At 33.1% G+C, this 16,673-nt stretch overlaps 3 protein-coding genes across 3 annotated transcripts; 2 read left to right on the top strand and 1 right to left on the bottom strand.

The window, feature by feature from the left end:
* The first annotated feature begins 514 nt into the window (after positions 1 to 514).
* On the top strand, positions 515 to 3,935 carry LOC128987387 (peptidoglycan recognition protein 3-like). The gene is made up of 4 exons (XM_054408211.1): positions 515 to 613; positions 1,796 to 2,159; positions 2,662 to 2,844; positions 3,820 to 3,935. Exons 1-4 carry the CDS (start codon positions 599 to 601, stop codon positions 3,864 to 3,866), a joined length of 609 nt encoding a protein of 202 aa, XP_054264186.1. The 5' UTR covers positions 515 to 598; the 3' UTR covers positions 3,867 to 3,935.
* A 491-nt stretch (positions 3,936 to 4,426) lies between these two features.
* Positions 4,427 to 9,777, bottom strand: LOC128985344 (uncharacterized). The gene is made up of 2 exons (XM_054404758.1): positions 9,489 to 9,777; positions 4,427 to 4,530 (listed from the first exon to the last, which is right to left on the bottom strand). Exons 1-2 carry the CDS (start codon positions 9,731 to 9,733, stop codon positions 4,509 to 4,511), a joined length of 267 nt encoding a protein of 88 aa, XP_054260733.1. The 5' UTR covers positions 9,734 to 9,777; the 3' UTR covers positions 4,427 to 4,508.
* Positions 9,778 to 10,052: 275 nt separating this feature from the next.
* On the top strand, positions 10,053 to 13,960 carry LOC128983899 (peptidoglycan-recognition protein LF-like). Its single transcript, XM_054403155.1, has 3 exons — positions 10,053 to 10,430; positions 10,977 to 11,104; positions 13,742 to 13,960. The coding sequence occupies exons 1-3, from the start codon at positions 10,183 to 10,185 to the stop codon at positions 13,885 to 13,887; spliced, it is 522 nt and encodes a 173-aa protein (XP_054259130.1). The 5' UTR covers positions 10,053 to 10,182; the 3' UTR covers positions 13,888 to 13,960.
* The last annotated feature ends 2,713 nt before the right edge of the window (positions 13,961 to 16,673 follow it).

The following is a 16,673-nucleotide window of genomic DNA, read 5'->3' on the forward strand; positions in this document are numbered from 1 at the left end:
TTTGGGTCAAAATAGCAAAAAGGAAAAAGGTTTAAAACAAACATATGTCATACCTCGTTCATGTTTGCTTATTTTTACAAAAGGAATCACTTTGTAAATTTTGTCTATAACTTAACACCCTGTATTTTGGAGAAAACATGACAATTTCTTTAAGAACTATGGCAACAAAACTAGGTACTGTATCTTTAATAGTTCAATTTCTTAGTTCTTGCCATAGAGAAAGTAAATAAATAAAAATTCATAAATATTTCTATGAGACTTAGTAGGAGTTTTAACACAATAGTTAAGAATACATTTTCCTGTTGCAAACACTTTGACTGTTTTAAGCTTCAATTCAAAAGCCTCTCTACTACTAGATATCGAAGATTTAAATTGACTCTGACTTCTAATATAGTCGTAAGTCAATGGTTAACCAACACAAGATAAACGTTTTAAGTTATTGTTATTAAAAATAGTGATAAGTAAAAACAATATCTCATGATAAAGTACAGTTGCTCAACCGTTGCATCAATAATATTATCACAGACAGTGAAACGTACTAACTTATACATTAGGTAATATATTTGTGACATACGCTTTAAAGGACCGTGCACAAATCATGACTATGACACCGGTGAATTCATTTTCATTTACGAAAAGTAGTTCATAGATTTGTTTTAGTTTTATTTATTTTCTATAAGATTGCAGTAAGTTTATAGTTAGCTTTGCTATGCGATATAGTAAAATTAAATAAAAATCAATATAAAAAGTTGTGGGGCATAATTTTGATTAAATCAAGTTAAGATCGTTCTGTTAGTTCCTAAATTGAGTATTTTGAAACGGTCCTACATATTTTTGGGTGCCTAACGGTTGAATTTTTCTTTTATTTGTGATGAATGTTTCTTTAAGTCAATTTTGATACAAACATTAAGTTCAGGTGAATTTTGTATCCATTTTGCAAAAATATTAAATCCAATTTGAACTGGTTTAAAATCGAATCATGAGAGCTTGTAAGTTAACATCTGGACTTGATTTAAAACTGAATAGCATAAAATAGTAATAAAAAAATGTATAATTAAAATTATCGTTTGAACACGATTTATATATTGTGTATGGAACTTTTGAGCTTTTGAATTTCGCACATAAGAAACAACCTTGCGGGTTTACATTAACTGTTTACCTCTTTCAGATTTGCGATTAATTTAAGCTGTAAAAGCTTGAGAATGAAGTTGACCAGTTTTACCTTTTACCTTATTGACAAAACTAGATCCATTACTAGGTATAGGTATACTTTTAATGTTTAATTTAAAGGAAACGCTTGACTAGAGGTAGAGATTTGGGTATCATTATCCAAGATCACATGTTCAAACCATGCAAATTACCATTAGCTTATCCACTGATAAGTGCAAGGTAGAAATGTCGTCCTGGTAGACGACGAAGAGTAGATGACGAAATAGAGTCCTGGTACTGTACCTGCCACTACTATTTATCAGTACATTTCACATTTGTACTGTACCGGCTCACCTCTTGCTTTCCTGAATACGTTCCACGCACAGGTCCGTTGCCTATGTAGACGGGCAAATGCTAATTTAAATGAGGCCGTGTCACCAAAGTTAAGCTTTTTGCTATGTTATGATGTCATTATTCTTTAGGTTTAGCCCCAAGTTAAAGTGATTCTGTGCTAAATCCTAGCGTCCTAGGATGTGACGGGAGGACATATTCAAAACTGTTTACTTTTTACTCCTCGTACCTCTTTGGAGTAACCTTTGAAGTAACCTTTAGAGCAACCTTTAGAGTAACTCTGCATCTGTTCCAGCAAGACCCTTGCACATGGCGGGAGCCTCGCATAGTCCCCAGGAAAATGTGGGGAGCGCGGGAGCCCACTGGACCCATAGCACCTCTCAAGGAGTCTCCAGTCCCCTACTTCTTCCTGACATGGGCAGCCCCCGTGCCGCACTGCTACGCCCCCATGGAGTGCATGATGATAGTCCGCGAACTCCAGCAGCTCCACATGGACATGGGTGCTCCGGACATACCTTACAACTTCATGATAGGTGACGACGGGCAGGTCTACGAGGGTCGTGGGTGGTTGAACAGCTGCCCAGTACATCCCAAGTTCGCCGACAGAGAAGGTCATGCTTTAGTGTTCGCGTACATCGGGAAGAAGATTTGGAAAAAGGGTAAGTTTTATGGTTGGATATATGTTTGTGTCTCCGTGTGGAGGAAATTTGTAAAATTAGGTCGGGGACTAAGTTGGTATTGCGACAGATTTAAAACACCATAAGAATGACATAATATGTCTTATTGATATGTGTGCTAGAGTGACCTAAATGCTGTCTTATGTTCCTTGGAGGAATAACAGGAAATATGTTAAAGTAAGTACAAAACACAATCTAGCATTAATGTGGCTTTAAATTTTTTTAAGGTCCTTTACTGAAAATTTGGTAATTTATTCGATTTACCATTGTTTGTTGTTAAAGAGTTTCGATCATCGTTTCTCGCAATTTAGTCAGGGTTATTTACTATGGGCCACCTGAACATGCCCCGATATGTAGACTTTCAGTTAAAAAGTTAACCTAGTTTTGAGAATGTGTGCACCTTTTAACATTATAATACTCTTATAAAGAAATTCCTCAAAATCCTGTAATATTTAAAATAACTGTCCCAATATTTACATTCCAGTACCAAATGAAGACACAGATCCCTGGATGATGGACGACTTCGAGGACTACAAAGGTGCTTACGAAATAATGAACTACGGGGTTGACAACAACTACTTAGACGTTGAAAGGTACTTGACAGGCTACCGTTGGGAGCCTGAGGACTGGAACACTTATGGGGGCAAGCTCAAACCGCTTCAACTTGGTAAGATTTAGAAATAGTCATCAAAGAGGTACTATATAGTCTGTATAATGAACCTGTCTCCTGATCCTCTGTCTACCTGAGGACTGGCCAATGATCCTAGGCCCAGGAAATTCCCAGGTAGACGAAGGGTCAAGGGACAGGTTCCATAATACAGACTATAGGTGAGCATCCACTGTCAAAGAAGATTATCGAATCTAGATCTTATAAAGGTAATCAAATCGTTGAACTGACGATGATAGTAGCCGACGTGTCAGAAGTGGTACAAAAATCTTCGGGGCAAAACACAACTACCTGAAGCGTGGAAATTTTGTATCATAGCATAGCATTTAACGGACTTGAATATCGCACGAAGACCCAAGATTTCATATATCTTATTCACGGTAGGGATAACAGTTAAATACAAAGGGACATTGGCAGGCTCTAGTTGGTAGGCCTATTTAGAGAATTGGAGCACTTGGTGAATTTTAAATGTTTGACTATGGTAAACTTTGGAAGTGAAAGTCTATAGTCTCCATTACTACCGATCGGCCTTTGTCATGGTAATAATAGTAATAACAAAGATGTAAACATATGCATTGTGCAAATGCTACTTTATGAGTTAGTGCAACAGCTGTTGCCGTAGGCCAGGATGGCCGGGATTGTGCACCCGCAGCATTGTATTATAGGAAAACCACTTTAAAATTTAGACAAATTTTAGACACACGACTAATTAATTGATTCCGATATGGGTTATAGGACTGTAAAATGTGTGTTTCTTAATTTGTTTTAGTTTATATGTCATTTTAGCTCTTGTAAAATTTATTCCATGGCCTACATTACAAGCGTTATGCTACGATCAACGTTTTTTCAAGTGCAAAAAAAATGTTTTCCAGCACTGTAGAACCATAGAATGTGACGGGAAGGAGTATTTAAACTCATTCTGTTATTAGATAGTTTTACTTCAGTGTTTACATAATATATATTCTTTGTTTCTAGACGAAAATATACTGAATAAACCAGAAGATGATTATGAACCTGACTAAGCAGCTACATAGAAGAAAGATAACTAGAAACACCATTAAAACTTATGTTAGTTATAATTTTGCAACAAATAAAGCATGTAGTTATTAGTATTTGTTATTTTACATTATTTCCACAAACCTTTGACTTTTTTATGTACGTTTTAAATACTCCCATTTAATATCAATCTACCTATGTGTATGTACTAGTGCTACCTACTTTTAAATTGAAGAGTTATTTTGTTGCCTATTATCACACACTTTTCTGACAATTTTGATTATTTCCTCAAGACCTATTCTAGTTTTCTGGTCAGCCAAAAATCCTTTAAATTATGAGAGCCATCAAAATAATATACCAGTCTTTATGTAGAAACTTTGTCTATCTTAAAGCTTAAATTGTATTAGAGTTTGGTGTAGTTTTAAAATCATAAACTTCAAATGACGGATTTATTTTAACTATACATACTTTCTAAAAATTTGAGCTGGAATAAAAAGAACTTATTTGGTTTTATAAAGTAGTAAATAGATAAACATGAAAGTTCACATTTATTAATACCCTACAACACAACCTAATATATGTTCCAATCTATTAAATATCTTTCTACCTCCAATTTATGTGTAGTCAGTCTTTCTCGTTGGCAAAACCGTATAATATACTGAGCTTGTTCAAAGTCCTTCACGTATCCCTCTGAAAACAAATACAGTAAACATGGTAATATTGATGTAACGGTGAAGGGCGGTAAGAGGATTAATAATTAGTTGTAAATTGTTCTTACAAATACATGGTTACTCTAATTTCCAATTTTGATAGTCATATTACACAATTTTAAAAGTTAACCAACATAAACATAATAATGTTTAAGTTTTTATTATGTTTGTGTATACATCCACAACACGAATAATTCTGTTTTCGGAAATTAACTTTACTACGTGTCTAACTATCTTACTTAACATTGCTTATCATAAAAATATGCAGAAAGTGGGTTTTGGTTACTCGTTAGTTTTGTTTATATTGCAAATTGTATTATTTTTGTAAACTTCTTAGTAAGTTTGCTTTATTCGGATTAAACTACTTACTCAAGATAGTGTGTTATAAGTTTTACTGTTAGCTAGATTGCATTCAAAATAACCCAAAATTCTGTTTAGCGAAGGAAAGTCTTTAATGCAGAAACATATTTTTCCTAAGAGAACTACCACTTTTTTCAGATAGGTAAATAATTGACAATATTTTGAGTCCAAACCTACAGTATTGTTAATCTAACAACTAAATTTGTTAGCCTACTTATCAGTAGCCTACTTAAAAAGGCTTCTTCTGTTCAGGCTTAAGTTAACCAGCAAATATAATTCTAAAAGATGCCAACTATTTCTTTAGGGGAAATCTATTATTTATATCAACATTCAGGTAATTAGTCCAGTCAATGAATGATCCAAAAGTAGGTGTAGAGTGCGTGAGCAGGTAACTAAGCGATTCCTTCAGAAACTTGTTCAGGGGGCTTAGGGTGTTAACATACCAAAAGTCCTGACTCCTAGGTGGTGAGCCAGTGGGTGGAGGGGGGAAAAAAGTACGCATTTTGGGTTTTTTGATTATATCTTGAAAACTATCAACTTTTTGTATACTATAGTACATTATAAAATTGAAGAAGATTAAATTTTCTACAAGAAAAGTATATAATGTGTTTATTTTGGTTCAAACAGATTACGAGTTATAACTTATTTAATTGATATCTTATTAAAATACTCCTTCCATAAGAAATACATGTAAATTAGTATGCGAAATGGGGCGAATCCTATCCGCCCAAAGGAAATATAACTGATATTCTGGAAATATTGACAAAATATCCAGTAATTTGACACTTTAATCATGAAATTTTGTCAAAAATTAAATCGAGGGTGAGCGTTTAAAAATGGGATGATTTAAGGTTTTTTTTATATTTCCAATAAAAAAACACCAAAACTCGAAATTTTGTTACCTCGCCCTCGTCTTAATTTTGGATCAATTTTAATGATTAAAGTGTCAAATTACTGGAAATTTTGTCAAAATTTCCTGAATATAATTTATATTTCATTTGGGCGGATAGGATTTGCCCCATTTCGCATACTCATTTACATGTATTTCTTATGGAAGAAGATTTTAATAAGATATCAATTAAATAAGTTATAACTCGTAATCTGTTGAACCAAAATAAACACATTATATACTTTTCTTGTAGAAAATTTAATCTTCTTCAATTTTATAATTTACTATAGTATACAAAAAGTTGATAGTTTTCGAGATATAATCAAAAAACCCAAAATGCGTACCTTTTTCCCCCCTCCACCCCCTGGCTCACCACCTAGGAGTCAGGACTTTTGGTATGTTAACACCCTAAGCCCCCTGAACAAGTTTCTGAAGGAATCGCTTAGTTACCTGCTCACGCACTCTACACCTCATTCCTTGACTGGACTAAATGTGATTATTTCTTTGTGTTCTTTATGTTTAAAATATTCTTTTACTAAGAATATATTTCAAAGAGTATCTACCTGTCAAAGGACCTATCCGAGCAAACACTAGAGTTCTGTTACGGTTATCTGCATGTTCAGGAGGAACAACAGGAGCTCTTGTCCATCCTCTTCCTACATAAGTGTTACCATCTCCTCCTAGGATAAAACTGTATTTTATTGAGCGGAGCGAGCGAAGCGAGCGAAGCTCTTTGGGATCAACTTCAATGCAAACAATATAACACCATCACTCAATAACGGCTGAACACATTTCAGCCAAACTTAACAAGACTACTTAGACTAATAATGAGATGGTTTGTAAACAAACAAATTTCAATTAGATAATGCTAATGCAATTTAAAACGAACTTAAAATTTCCAATTTTTAACATTAGGCTTATGGGACTAAAGTAGCTATGACAGTTTTTTTGTTTACAAGAAAAATGTAAACAAGAGAATCATAAGGTATTTCTGAACTTTCTATACTTTTTTTTAAAACGATTTTAAACCATTCCTATGATTTTAATAAACAAGAAAATGCCGTTAAAACATTTTTTTTAAGGCACGGAACTCACTGAAAATCGAGAAAATATACGGAACTACTTTCTCAATGCGCGGAGCATAAACAAGGAGCGGAGGGATACGGACCGGTGACTACTTTCTTGGGAACCTATTTGTGTTGCCAGCTGATTAGAAACAGCCAATGTTAGAAATCAGGATTTAATAAGCGATATATCGAACCGCATCGAAATCGGTATTTAATCCGATAATACCTCATAGGTTATATTATGTTGAATTACATCGACGGTACAGTAAGTTATTACACTTATTGATAAAACGCAGATTGAACACTGATTTAGGCATGTGGGGAGGTAGGTCGGGGTTTATGAGTATTCGTGACTACATTAAGTGTTTTGAAGTAAGGTTAGATTAGGAAGGTATAGTGTAGGTTATAGGTAGGCGATCGGGTTGTTTATTTGTGTTGCACCATATAATTTTTATCTTTTGGAATGGAATAGTTGGTTAAGGTTAAACGGGGAAACGATTTCAAAAATGCTTGCATATGGTCTTAACTTAACAAACCATCTACAGTATTCTAGCTTTGACTTTATATAAAGTCAATGATTCTAGCAAATTATTACATACTGACCAAAAGAAAAGAGAACATTTGGATTTGTACCTTTGACCATAGCAAAACTAACATATAATTATGGAATGTGAAAAGTTGTATATCATTATATACTATTCTGTAATATTAATAATTGTTCGGCAAATCCTCATTTTAATGGCTCGGCTGAAAATGGAATCTGCATTTTGTGAAACAGTAATTTGGTAACAATTCAGTCATTTCAAATGTCGATAACAGTAGCCTATCCTATATAAATACTGTTATTTGATTGCCAAGCCACGGACTATACATACGTCCAGTTACAACCGTTGATAAGTAAACCTGGGCTTATAGAAGTACACTTTTAACCACGGTATGGATAATTGTCTAGGCCTGTCCAGAAGTAGGCTACTAATTTCTAATTATATTATCTACATTGTATATTTAAGGCATGTCTTCCCTACTTTATATTATTCTGTTTTAACTTAAATCAGCTGAATGCGATGTTTACTTATTACTTATGTTTATGCCTACATTTCAGCCATCTTATTTTATTGTTCAATAAGTAAGACTTTTTGCAGTTTTTACGTTTTTAAACATTGAAATACATGACTGATAATTCAGTTTATTATAGTCTTTTAAAGGCGTTTTGCATTTGAGTCTTACATTAAAATAGCCCTACATTTTTAGTAGGCCTATGTTTTATCTTTGACTATCAATACAACTAGACATTCCATCCCCATGTTGAATTTGTAGCCAGCATTTTCATCAAAATCTACTGTATTCAATGGCCAATGGTATTATTAAGGCCAGTATTAAAATGCCGCTAAATCGTCCTAATAATGGCAGAAGACCTACATTCCAGTTACATTACAAACATATCCTCCATCAAGAATACTTGGTATTAACAATCATAAATTATTTCCAGCAAAGAAAGCTGAGTTTAACCTATGTTTATGCTGCACAGTTGAATTTAAATGTCACATTTCCTCTCCTGTTGTTATACAATACTCGTTTTTTAATAGGTACTGTTTTTTTATACTTAAATACTTTAACCAATTGTAAGGGTGAAAAATGAAGTCCAATGTTTTTGTTGTAGGCTACAGTTGAATTTGAATGTTAAATTTCCTTTCTCTTTTTTATACTTTAATGCCCTTTTTGGATGTTAATATCAGATTCCAACTACTGTAATATTTCCCTGGTCAAAACTACCATAATGCACTTCTCGAAGAGGTTAATTTGAATTATTATAATTTTAATCTTTAAAACCAGCATTAGTAAATAAATCTATTGACCTTTTTACATTTAGTTACTTATACAAATATCAAATCACGTTTGTTCCGCTCAACTGGCTTTCACCTCTCTGAAAGCAACCCTAGTATAAATACGAAACAATAGGTTCATGTATATAAATCATTGCAGATACTATACAGCAAATCTTCTGGGCAGAATTGCTTAAATCATCATCAACATCATGTTTTTTGCCATCCCAGATTCAAAAACTTGAATTGTATAAGATTTACCTTTTTCTTATCTTTACCTTGTAAAAAGACATATTTACTTAAAAATATATATTTTAGTGTTAGTAGTACGAAGATAAATTTAAGAAAACTCCTTAAGATGCCACACAAGGTGGAGAAACACATAGAGTGACACAAACATATTTCCAAAAAAAAAAATAATGGTTATATTAGAAAACCAATACGTGGTTACTCCAGTTTAGTTTATATTTGAATAGTAAAACTATACCATCAGTAAGACCACCCAAAATAAGACACTTAAAACAGTAAACCAACATACACAAATATCCATGAGTATTTCAACTGCATGATGAACGAACGCAATTATTGAAATGGTTAACATTGACAATAGCATTGACAATGAAAAATTCTGTGATTGGCGGATTCTAGAGTTCTACGTGAATAAATAAACTTCTAGAGCACAAATTTCCTAAATCGAACGCTTCTATGCAAATAATGACTCATACAAGTATATCCAAAGTCTTTCAGCCTAAACTAAATTAAAAGTAATCAACCTTAAGTAATTTAACATCCAAAATACCTGTAAGGTATGTCGAACTTCCCCTGATCCATATGGTATTGCTGCATCGTCCTCACCGCTTCCACACACTCTTCCCGGGTGTTACACGGTTCTTTGTCAGTGTAGGTGAAGATAATGTGAGAGATTATACCATCTAGTTTGTCGTTCTTGCCTTTGGGCAACTGAGCCCCCCAGGCAGCTCTGCTGATCAGGCGTGCCCTCTGGAGTAGGGTTTGTGAAACCTCTATCTCGTTCATTGAGGCCATTTGTCTTTAAGTGGCAAAGAATATTTGTTTTGGACAATGTAGCGTTCATTCAGCCGTACACATTTTTATCATTGAAGGCTGTAGCTGAAGATTCTATAAACATTAGTTAAAGGTTTCGATACATGTTTTACTTAAGAATATCATAATCTTGCTTCTTAACAGAATTATCAAGCTGAACAATGGTTTGATCATAGTAATACATGTATATCGCTTTTAATTTATCATACACATATATTTCACTTTCAATCTCTTGATAACGGTTAAATTATGTTTAACAGTTCCATCGGTGCGTAGTGCGACTTGTAATTCCACCGTTACCAATCAAATGGTCAGAAAATGTTTGATAAATCTTTGTGTTTCCGTAAACATATCAACTTTAGTCCAAATATAAATTGGGAATGATATAATTGAGATGTTTAAATATTAAACTGTGGTGAAAAGTTCACAAAATGCCAGTGTACACGGGAACGTTACCGGACCAAACGTTCGAGCTGATGGATCGAATAGTGAACAGAGATAAATGGCGTGCTGAGCCAATGATGAGGAAGGGGCTGAGGCTTCACACTCCTGTGCTGAACGTGCTGATGACCTACACAAACACAGATCCTTGCTACACACTTGGGGAGTGCTCCAAGGCTATGATGGACTTACAGCTGTACCACGTTCGCTACCACATCAGGGACGATATACCTTACAAGTGAGTAAATGGTATACATCGGGATTAGCTATTAGCATCTCAAGTTGCTATTTTGGTTACTTTTGAGACAGGAACGTTTCCTAGGTGCGTACCAGCATTGGTAAAATGCTAGAAGAGTGAAGTTTTGGGTGAGATGATCGTTACCATTTATTAAAAACCCAGTGATGAAGGTCAGCTGGGTCTAGTTTTAAACCATTAAATATCTACTGACTTTATTAACGCTTAAGTGCAATGTTAAGACCAATAATTATTACAGAATGCGAAAGTTTTGTATCAGCAATAACGGAGGAAATAATTGAATAACTATAATAATATTACTAATACACAAAAATAATTTTGAAACGCAACTTAAATCCATAGCTTGTCTGGATCTCGGACAATATTTTTTTACCTGTCCTGAGTTGTGTGTTTTTATCCGAAAAGTCCGTTTTTAAATAAAGAGTTTGTGATAAGCTAAGTTGATACTCATTACTGAGTTTTTTATCATTCTTAGATTATTAAAGAAGGTATATTCTAGATTGGCATCTGTCAAAACTTGATGTGCAGTTTTGTCCTTGGAGGTGACAACCGCATCTACTGCGGGCGGACCTGGCAGTGGGTGGTGCCGATGCCAGAAGAGTTCAGAAGGAAACATCGAGACACAATTGTCATCGCTAGGATCGGACGTCCGCAAGGTAAGGGAAGCTGTAAAGACGGGTGATAGGGACAGTCGTAGCCCCCACCCCAGAAATAGAGTAGTTGTACATCAACACCCGTCAGAAATGTAGGGTAGCTTGACACGTCTTCTAGAAAAATAAGGTTATATTAATATTCACAAGAGTAGAATCCCAGAACACATAGACCAATGACAATGGCAGTATACATACAGATACCTCACTCTCCACAGTCATATGCATATACAATAGATGAATCTACTACAATACAGTACCAAAACACAATACAAAAATATAGAACAGCAAATTTTACAAAATCTACAATTCAAACCTACGTTTGCACTCTTATTTATTTAATTTCTTCGTGTACTTTTTGATATTGCGTAGTTTTTAACCGACTTCCCCACTACCAACAAAAGGAGGAGGTTCTCAATTTGTTTGTGGCGATGTTTTTTTTTTCTATGTATGTTCACCAATTTCTCTGTGATTCTTTTACCGATCAGTGTGGTTCCACCACCAAAATAACCAGGAGAGTTTCTATTTGGTACCTTATATATTATGTTTAAGTATAATATTTGTTTCGGTGAAAAATTCTGAAAACCTTAAATATTCAACATTTATTTTGTTTACATTTGTGCAGATTGTTTACATTTGTGCAGAGAAGGCAATAAATAATAATAACATTCCTACAGCTGTTACTTGAAACCATTTAAATGAAGCTACAGACAATTCTTCTCATATTGATCAATAAACTATTTCTTGCCATGGAGCCTAAATGAATTACATTGAGAAAAGTGCATTTTGTTTTGGTTACTATAAAAAATGTATTTTAACGTTTTACCTGATTTGTGTATACAGTAATTCTGTTTTTAGTATTGAATATTCTGACTTACAAAAACATATATGTTTCAGTGAATAGCTGTATGATGTTGACAAATAAAGGTGTATTGTGAAAACCAAAGCATTCGTAAAACAGGTCTAAATATAAATTAAATGCAATTATTCCTTACACGACCTAAGAAGTGTGATAGTGCATAATCGTCAATTGTCTTAAAAATGTTAAATATTTTAATTACTAAACATGCATTTGCAGATGTGGAATGTTTATTGATATTCTCTACCCAGTTACTATATCATATCAATACTATTATGCTTGCTTCAGAAAGTCCTAGAGGAAGATGATTTGCAATTTCGACTAGGCTATATCTTGATCAAACAAAACCACCTACATGACTTACACCACTTTTAGCTGAACCAATCTTTCATATAATATTTTCCAAAGGTACTATACGTGTTAACGACCAATTTTCCACTTTTGAGAGATTTTTTTAGTGCTGGTAGCTGAGGAATAACTTTCATATTGTTGCAAAAGGCTTGAGACGTTACTGTATTTCTTTTTATAATGTAGAAGTACACCGATTGCAGGAAACGATGATGTCTGACATTTCAATGTATCTAGAAAAGACAATTAGTTGTTTTTCATTAGGCCTAATGTAATGGACAACTCTTTCTTTCTTAAGGAATATCTAAAAATGTTTATTTTCATACCCATTGATTATGTAACCTGAACAGGTGACTCAAGCAGTTTTAAAATAATGATTGTTCTGTGGAACTTTTGATTGTTTCAAACAGTTTTGCTTATCAAAAAACCTCAAGTAATTAATATATAAAAAATTAAACTGTCACTAAAAATCATGAAATAATTTATTTTCGTAAAAAAATACAACCGACTTCAAACGCTCTAAAAAGAATGAAATAATTTCAATAAAGTAAACTTTTGTATTAGGCAAGCTCACGTATTTCAAGTCGGCGCGGCTCAAACTGCAAATATGATTGAAATTAAATATTGTGTGTGTATTTTGAAAATCAATAAATTGTAGCTGGATAACATAAATATATAAAAAACATACTGAAATGTTTTGTTTATATATTAAAGGAAATATCTTCTTATATTTTATGTTTACTTCAGAATAATTAATCTATATGAATAGGAAAATAATTTAGTTTGATATTATGATAGGGAAAAGAAGCTAGTTTAGTATTAAAACGTTACTTTTCCAAGTTAGAAACATTTAAATGCGTTATTATCTTTTTAAAGATATTCGTTAATACCACTAGATGCCGATCTCTGATTACGGTAATAAAACAACACTTAACGCATAACTATGAAAAAAACATGCAGATTAACACCTTTAGTTATAGATAGTCACCTGCAATATGGACACCCTCTTTCAATTTTGTATCAAAAATCATCATAGAGCCGCGCCGACTTAAAATACGTGAGCTTGCCTAATACAAAAGTTTACTTTATTGAAATTATTTCATTCTTTTTAGAGCGTTTGAAGTCGGTTGTATTTTTTTACGAAAATAAATTATGTGTTTCGTATATATAGAACCTAGTTAGTGAAAATTAACGTATATGTATTAAATTACTGAAACATCTTATAGTGAAACTATGGGGTTGTACACTTCTAATCAAAGTATTTCGAAATTACTTTTTTGTCGATTAGGGTGGTTCGTAATATTAACTTCATTCCCTAATTACTGAAAAATCAACGTACAGTGTCTTATTATTTTTTTAAAGTCATCACTTTATAAAATAGTCAACGTTTATTTACAAAATTCATAATTAAATGTGAACACATTCCTTTTTTACAGAGGACCCTAAACAGCAAGAGAAAGACTTCTTGGCCGGCCACGATCTGTGTGAGTGGGCGGAAGAGTTAGGACTTCTAACTAAAGGTTATAACGTTCGTATGATTCCGAACGACTGGAACGTCTATGAAAATGAGGACCCAGACTGAGTATTCACTGATATTAGAAATATATGTCCACTAATCAGTTTTAAAATACATTTTGTATACATTATTAATAATAACCAGCATTTTAAATAATAATGTTATTCTAGTATTATTTGGATGGTTAAGTTTTTGTTGACACCCCTCTCGTTTATGTTACAAGAAATTGGCTTGGAGGTTTGAATGCCTTAACCTGCTATACTTATACTAAAGTTATCATCCTTACTTGTGTAGAGGACAGTATTCAATGGGTTAAACGATTGTTTAATTCATTCGTTTACATTTATACTGCACTATTTGTCAACAAAACTATGAAAACTATCACTGTAAACAGTTTTCAATACAAAATATACATTTGATCACTGAAAAGAAATGTAAACATTCAGGAATCCGTTTAATACAGTTAGCAGTCATTGATTTAAACCGTTGATGTTACGGTTAGCGAAACATTGGCAAACAGAGAGGACACACAACATAAACACTAATGTTTGTTGTCAATTTAGCTTAAATGCTCTACGACCCGTCTGGCGTCATTTATTGCTATTCTGCCAACATTTATGTCCGTCAACATGTTACACAAATGCGCAGCAGAGTCCATTAGAACATGTTTGTGTTTAAACATATTTTGCAGCATTTAGGGATACATTTGTGATGCAGTAAAACGCTTCCCTTCTGACTTCGAGTTATTGAAGAATTAAGATTCTGTTTGCAAAGAATGACGATTTCTTTTTTATGATATTTTTATTGTTGTGTCAATTAATTTTAAAAACTGTAATACCATAAAAAATATTTATCTTTGATAACAATTAGCAGTCTTGTAAAACTGTACAAACCAAAATATTTGTTTTATAAGGTTTTAAAAATTTAGATTACCTGCATGGTTAAATATACTAAAGTAATGTAAAATTGATAAGTCGTAGTTAAAAATACTTCAAGGAATGCTGTATGATTTTACTGCCTTTATAAAGGAGAGGAAGTAACAGTAAACATATCTCTCAGCCAAAACCCATTATGATCCAACTTTTTAGCATAATAAATATCAGTTAATGATATTTGGTAAAATTTAGGTTGTATGGGTTCTACAATATTTCAAAAGAAGTTTAAAAAAACATGGAAATGCAATTAATTTTAAATTTTTTTAAAAGACGTGAAAATAAGCAATTTAGACAAGTCAATAATTAGAAACTGTTGCTCATATTTAAAATACACCGTAGCGTAGGTGACAATATACATAAATCTATAGTAAGATCCTACCTTTACTCTTGGAATATAACAGAGAATTCCATGACACGATAACAGTAATTTAAACATCATTGCACGTCATTCAGGTAAACATCATCTATCAAGGAGGATGTATTAGACGTTCTTCAAGAGGTTGGTAATCGCTAGAGTAGGGAGGGAAACTCATTACAGAAAGGTAATTACCACTTTCTGTGTTTTCTTATAAGAAATTTCCTTAGAAAACATTCTTACTTTCACAATACTGTTTTTTGTAACACAATTCATCTACAGTCTTTTGCACTAAAATGGAATTTTTAAATTTGGGGTTTAGTACAATAATTACCAAAACGATTGTTAGTGAATTTTACCAACAAAGTAAACAAACCCACACAATTTCCAGACAATGGGGTTTAGTACAATAATTACCAAAACGATTGTTAGTGAATTTTACCAACAAAGTAAACAAACCCACACAATTTCCAGACAATGGGGTTTAGTACAATAATTACCAAAACGATTGTTAGTGAATTTTACCAACAAAGTAAACAAACCCACACAATTTCCAGACAATGAAGTTAAATTAAATATACATAGTTTTGTGATAAAATAAAAATATACTAAGAATATTAATATCAAGCTTACGAAAATGAATCACCTTAAACGCAAATGTTTACCAACAAACGAAAATGGTTTTGTATTTTGATGTGATTTAACAGATTTTTTATAAAATCAACTACTGGTATGCAGACAACACTTTTAGTCAGAATAAGATTTTAATGTTTCTTCAAACTGTAGTTCAGAGTTGTTGCTATGATCAACGGCATTTACAGCCAAAAATTGCATAATTTGAAACTAAAGTTTTGAGCAGCATGAGTAACAAAGAAAAGAACTACAATAAAGGAATGTTTAGTTATTTCTATATCTATTTACTGTAAAAATTAACAATATAATCTAATATCCTTCCTTGTTCCTTAGTTAGTCCTCGTAGCAAGCAGTGTAAATATTACCTCTGTAAGCTCGTTAGGACAGAAATGACGTTTCCTCATGTGAATATTGCAAGAATAAAGTTGTTAGTTTTTAGCTGCGACAGTTTTTTTTAAGTAGACGTTTCAGTTCTGTTCATAGAATTGAAAAGATTTACTTAACAGCAATGATTTTTTCTTTTCTTTCTTAACAGCACGGGTAACGGACCAATGAAGTTCAAGGATTTAGAGGAAAGAAGTAAAATTGTAATGCTTCGAACTTCAACTAATCAGATGTTAAGACCATGAGTGGTCCAATTAGTGGTTGGAACAATGATTCGTTGCATCACTCTCAGTGGCAATGAGAGGTTATACACGAAAACATGACCTCTCTTAGAAGTTATGAGTAGTGATTGTTAGTTATAACACTGTCGTAGGTAAAGTAGTGTACGCAGCTTGCGTAACAAAACTTTACGTGATTGTTGCGTAAACTACTTACTATACCAGTATGCATCTTGTCATTATGTATGTAAGCAGCGTAAGTTAATTCCAAAAGGGTCCATAGGAGATTATTAGAACGTTAGAATACTTTAGATGTGTTTCTTTCAT

Source organism: Macrosteles quadrilineatus, unplaced genomic scaffold (genome assembly GCF_028750875.1).
Source record: "Macrosteles quadrilineatus isolate MER2022 unplaced genomic scaffold, UCM_ALF_1.0 Scaffold_2__2_contigs__length_208266976, whole genome shotgun sequence".
NCBI classification, from domain to species: Eukaryota; Metazoa; Arthropoda; class Insecta; order Hemiptera; family Cicadellidae; genus Macrosteles; species Macrosteles quadrilineatus.

What these genes read in the sequence shown, in the direction of transcription:
- LOC128983899 (XM_054403155.1), top strand. Translation starts at nt 10,183, where the DNA reads ATGCCAGTGTACACGGGAACGTTACCGGACCAAACGTTCGAGCTGATG. An exon ending in AGGGACGATATACCTTACAA is followed by an intron (nt 10,431 to 10,976) that starts GTGAGTAAATGG and finishes CTTGATGTGCAG; the next exon opens with TTTTGTCCTTGGAGGTGACA. An exon ending in TAGGATCGGACGTCCGCAAG is followed by an intron (nt 11,105 to 13,741) that starts GTAAGGGAAGCT and finishes CCTTTTTTACAG; the next exon opens with AGGACCCTAAACAGCAAGAG.
- LOC128987387 (XM_054408211.1), top strand. An exon ending in GAAGAAGATTTGGAAAAAGG is followed by an intron (nt 2,160 to 2,661) that starts GTAAGTTTTATG and finishes TTTACATTCCAG; the next exon opens with TACCAAATGAAGACACAGAT. An exon ending in GCTCAAACCGCTTCAACTTG is followed by an intron (nt 2,845 to 3,819) that starts GTAAGATTTAGA and finishes CTTTGTTTCTAG; the next exon opens with ACGAAAATATACTGAATAAA.
- LOC128985344 (XM_054404758.1), bottom strand. Translation starts at nt 9,733, where the DNA reads ATGGCCTCAATGAACGAGATAGAGGTTTCACAAACCCTACTCCAGAGG. An exon ending in AAGTTCGACATACCTTACAG is followed by an intron (nt 4,531 to 9,488) that starts GTATTTTGGATG and finishes ATTTGTTTTCAG; the next exon opens with AGGGATACGTGAAGGACTTT.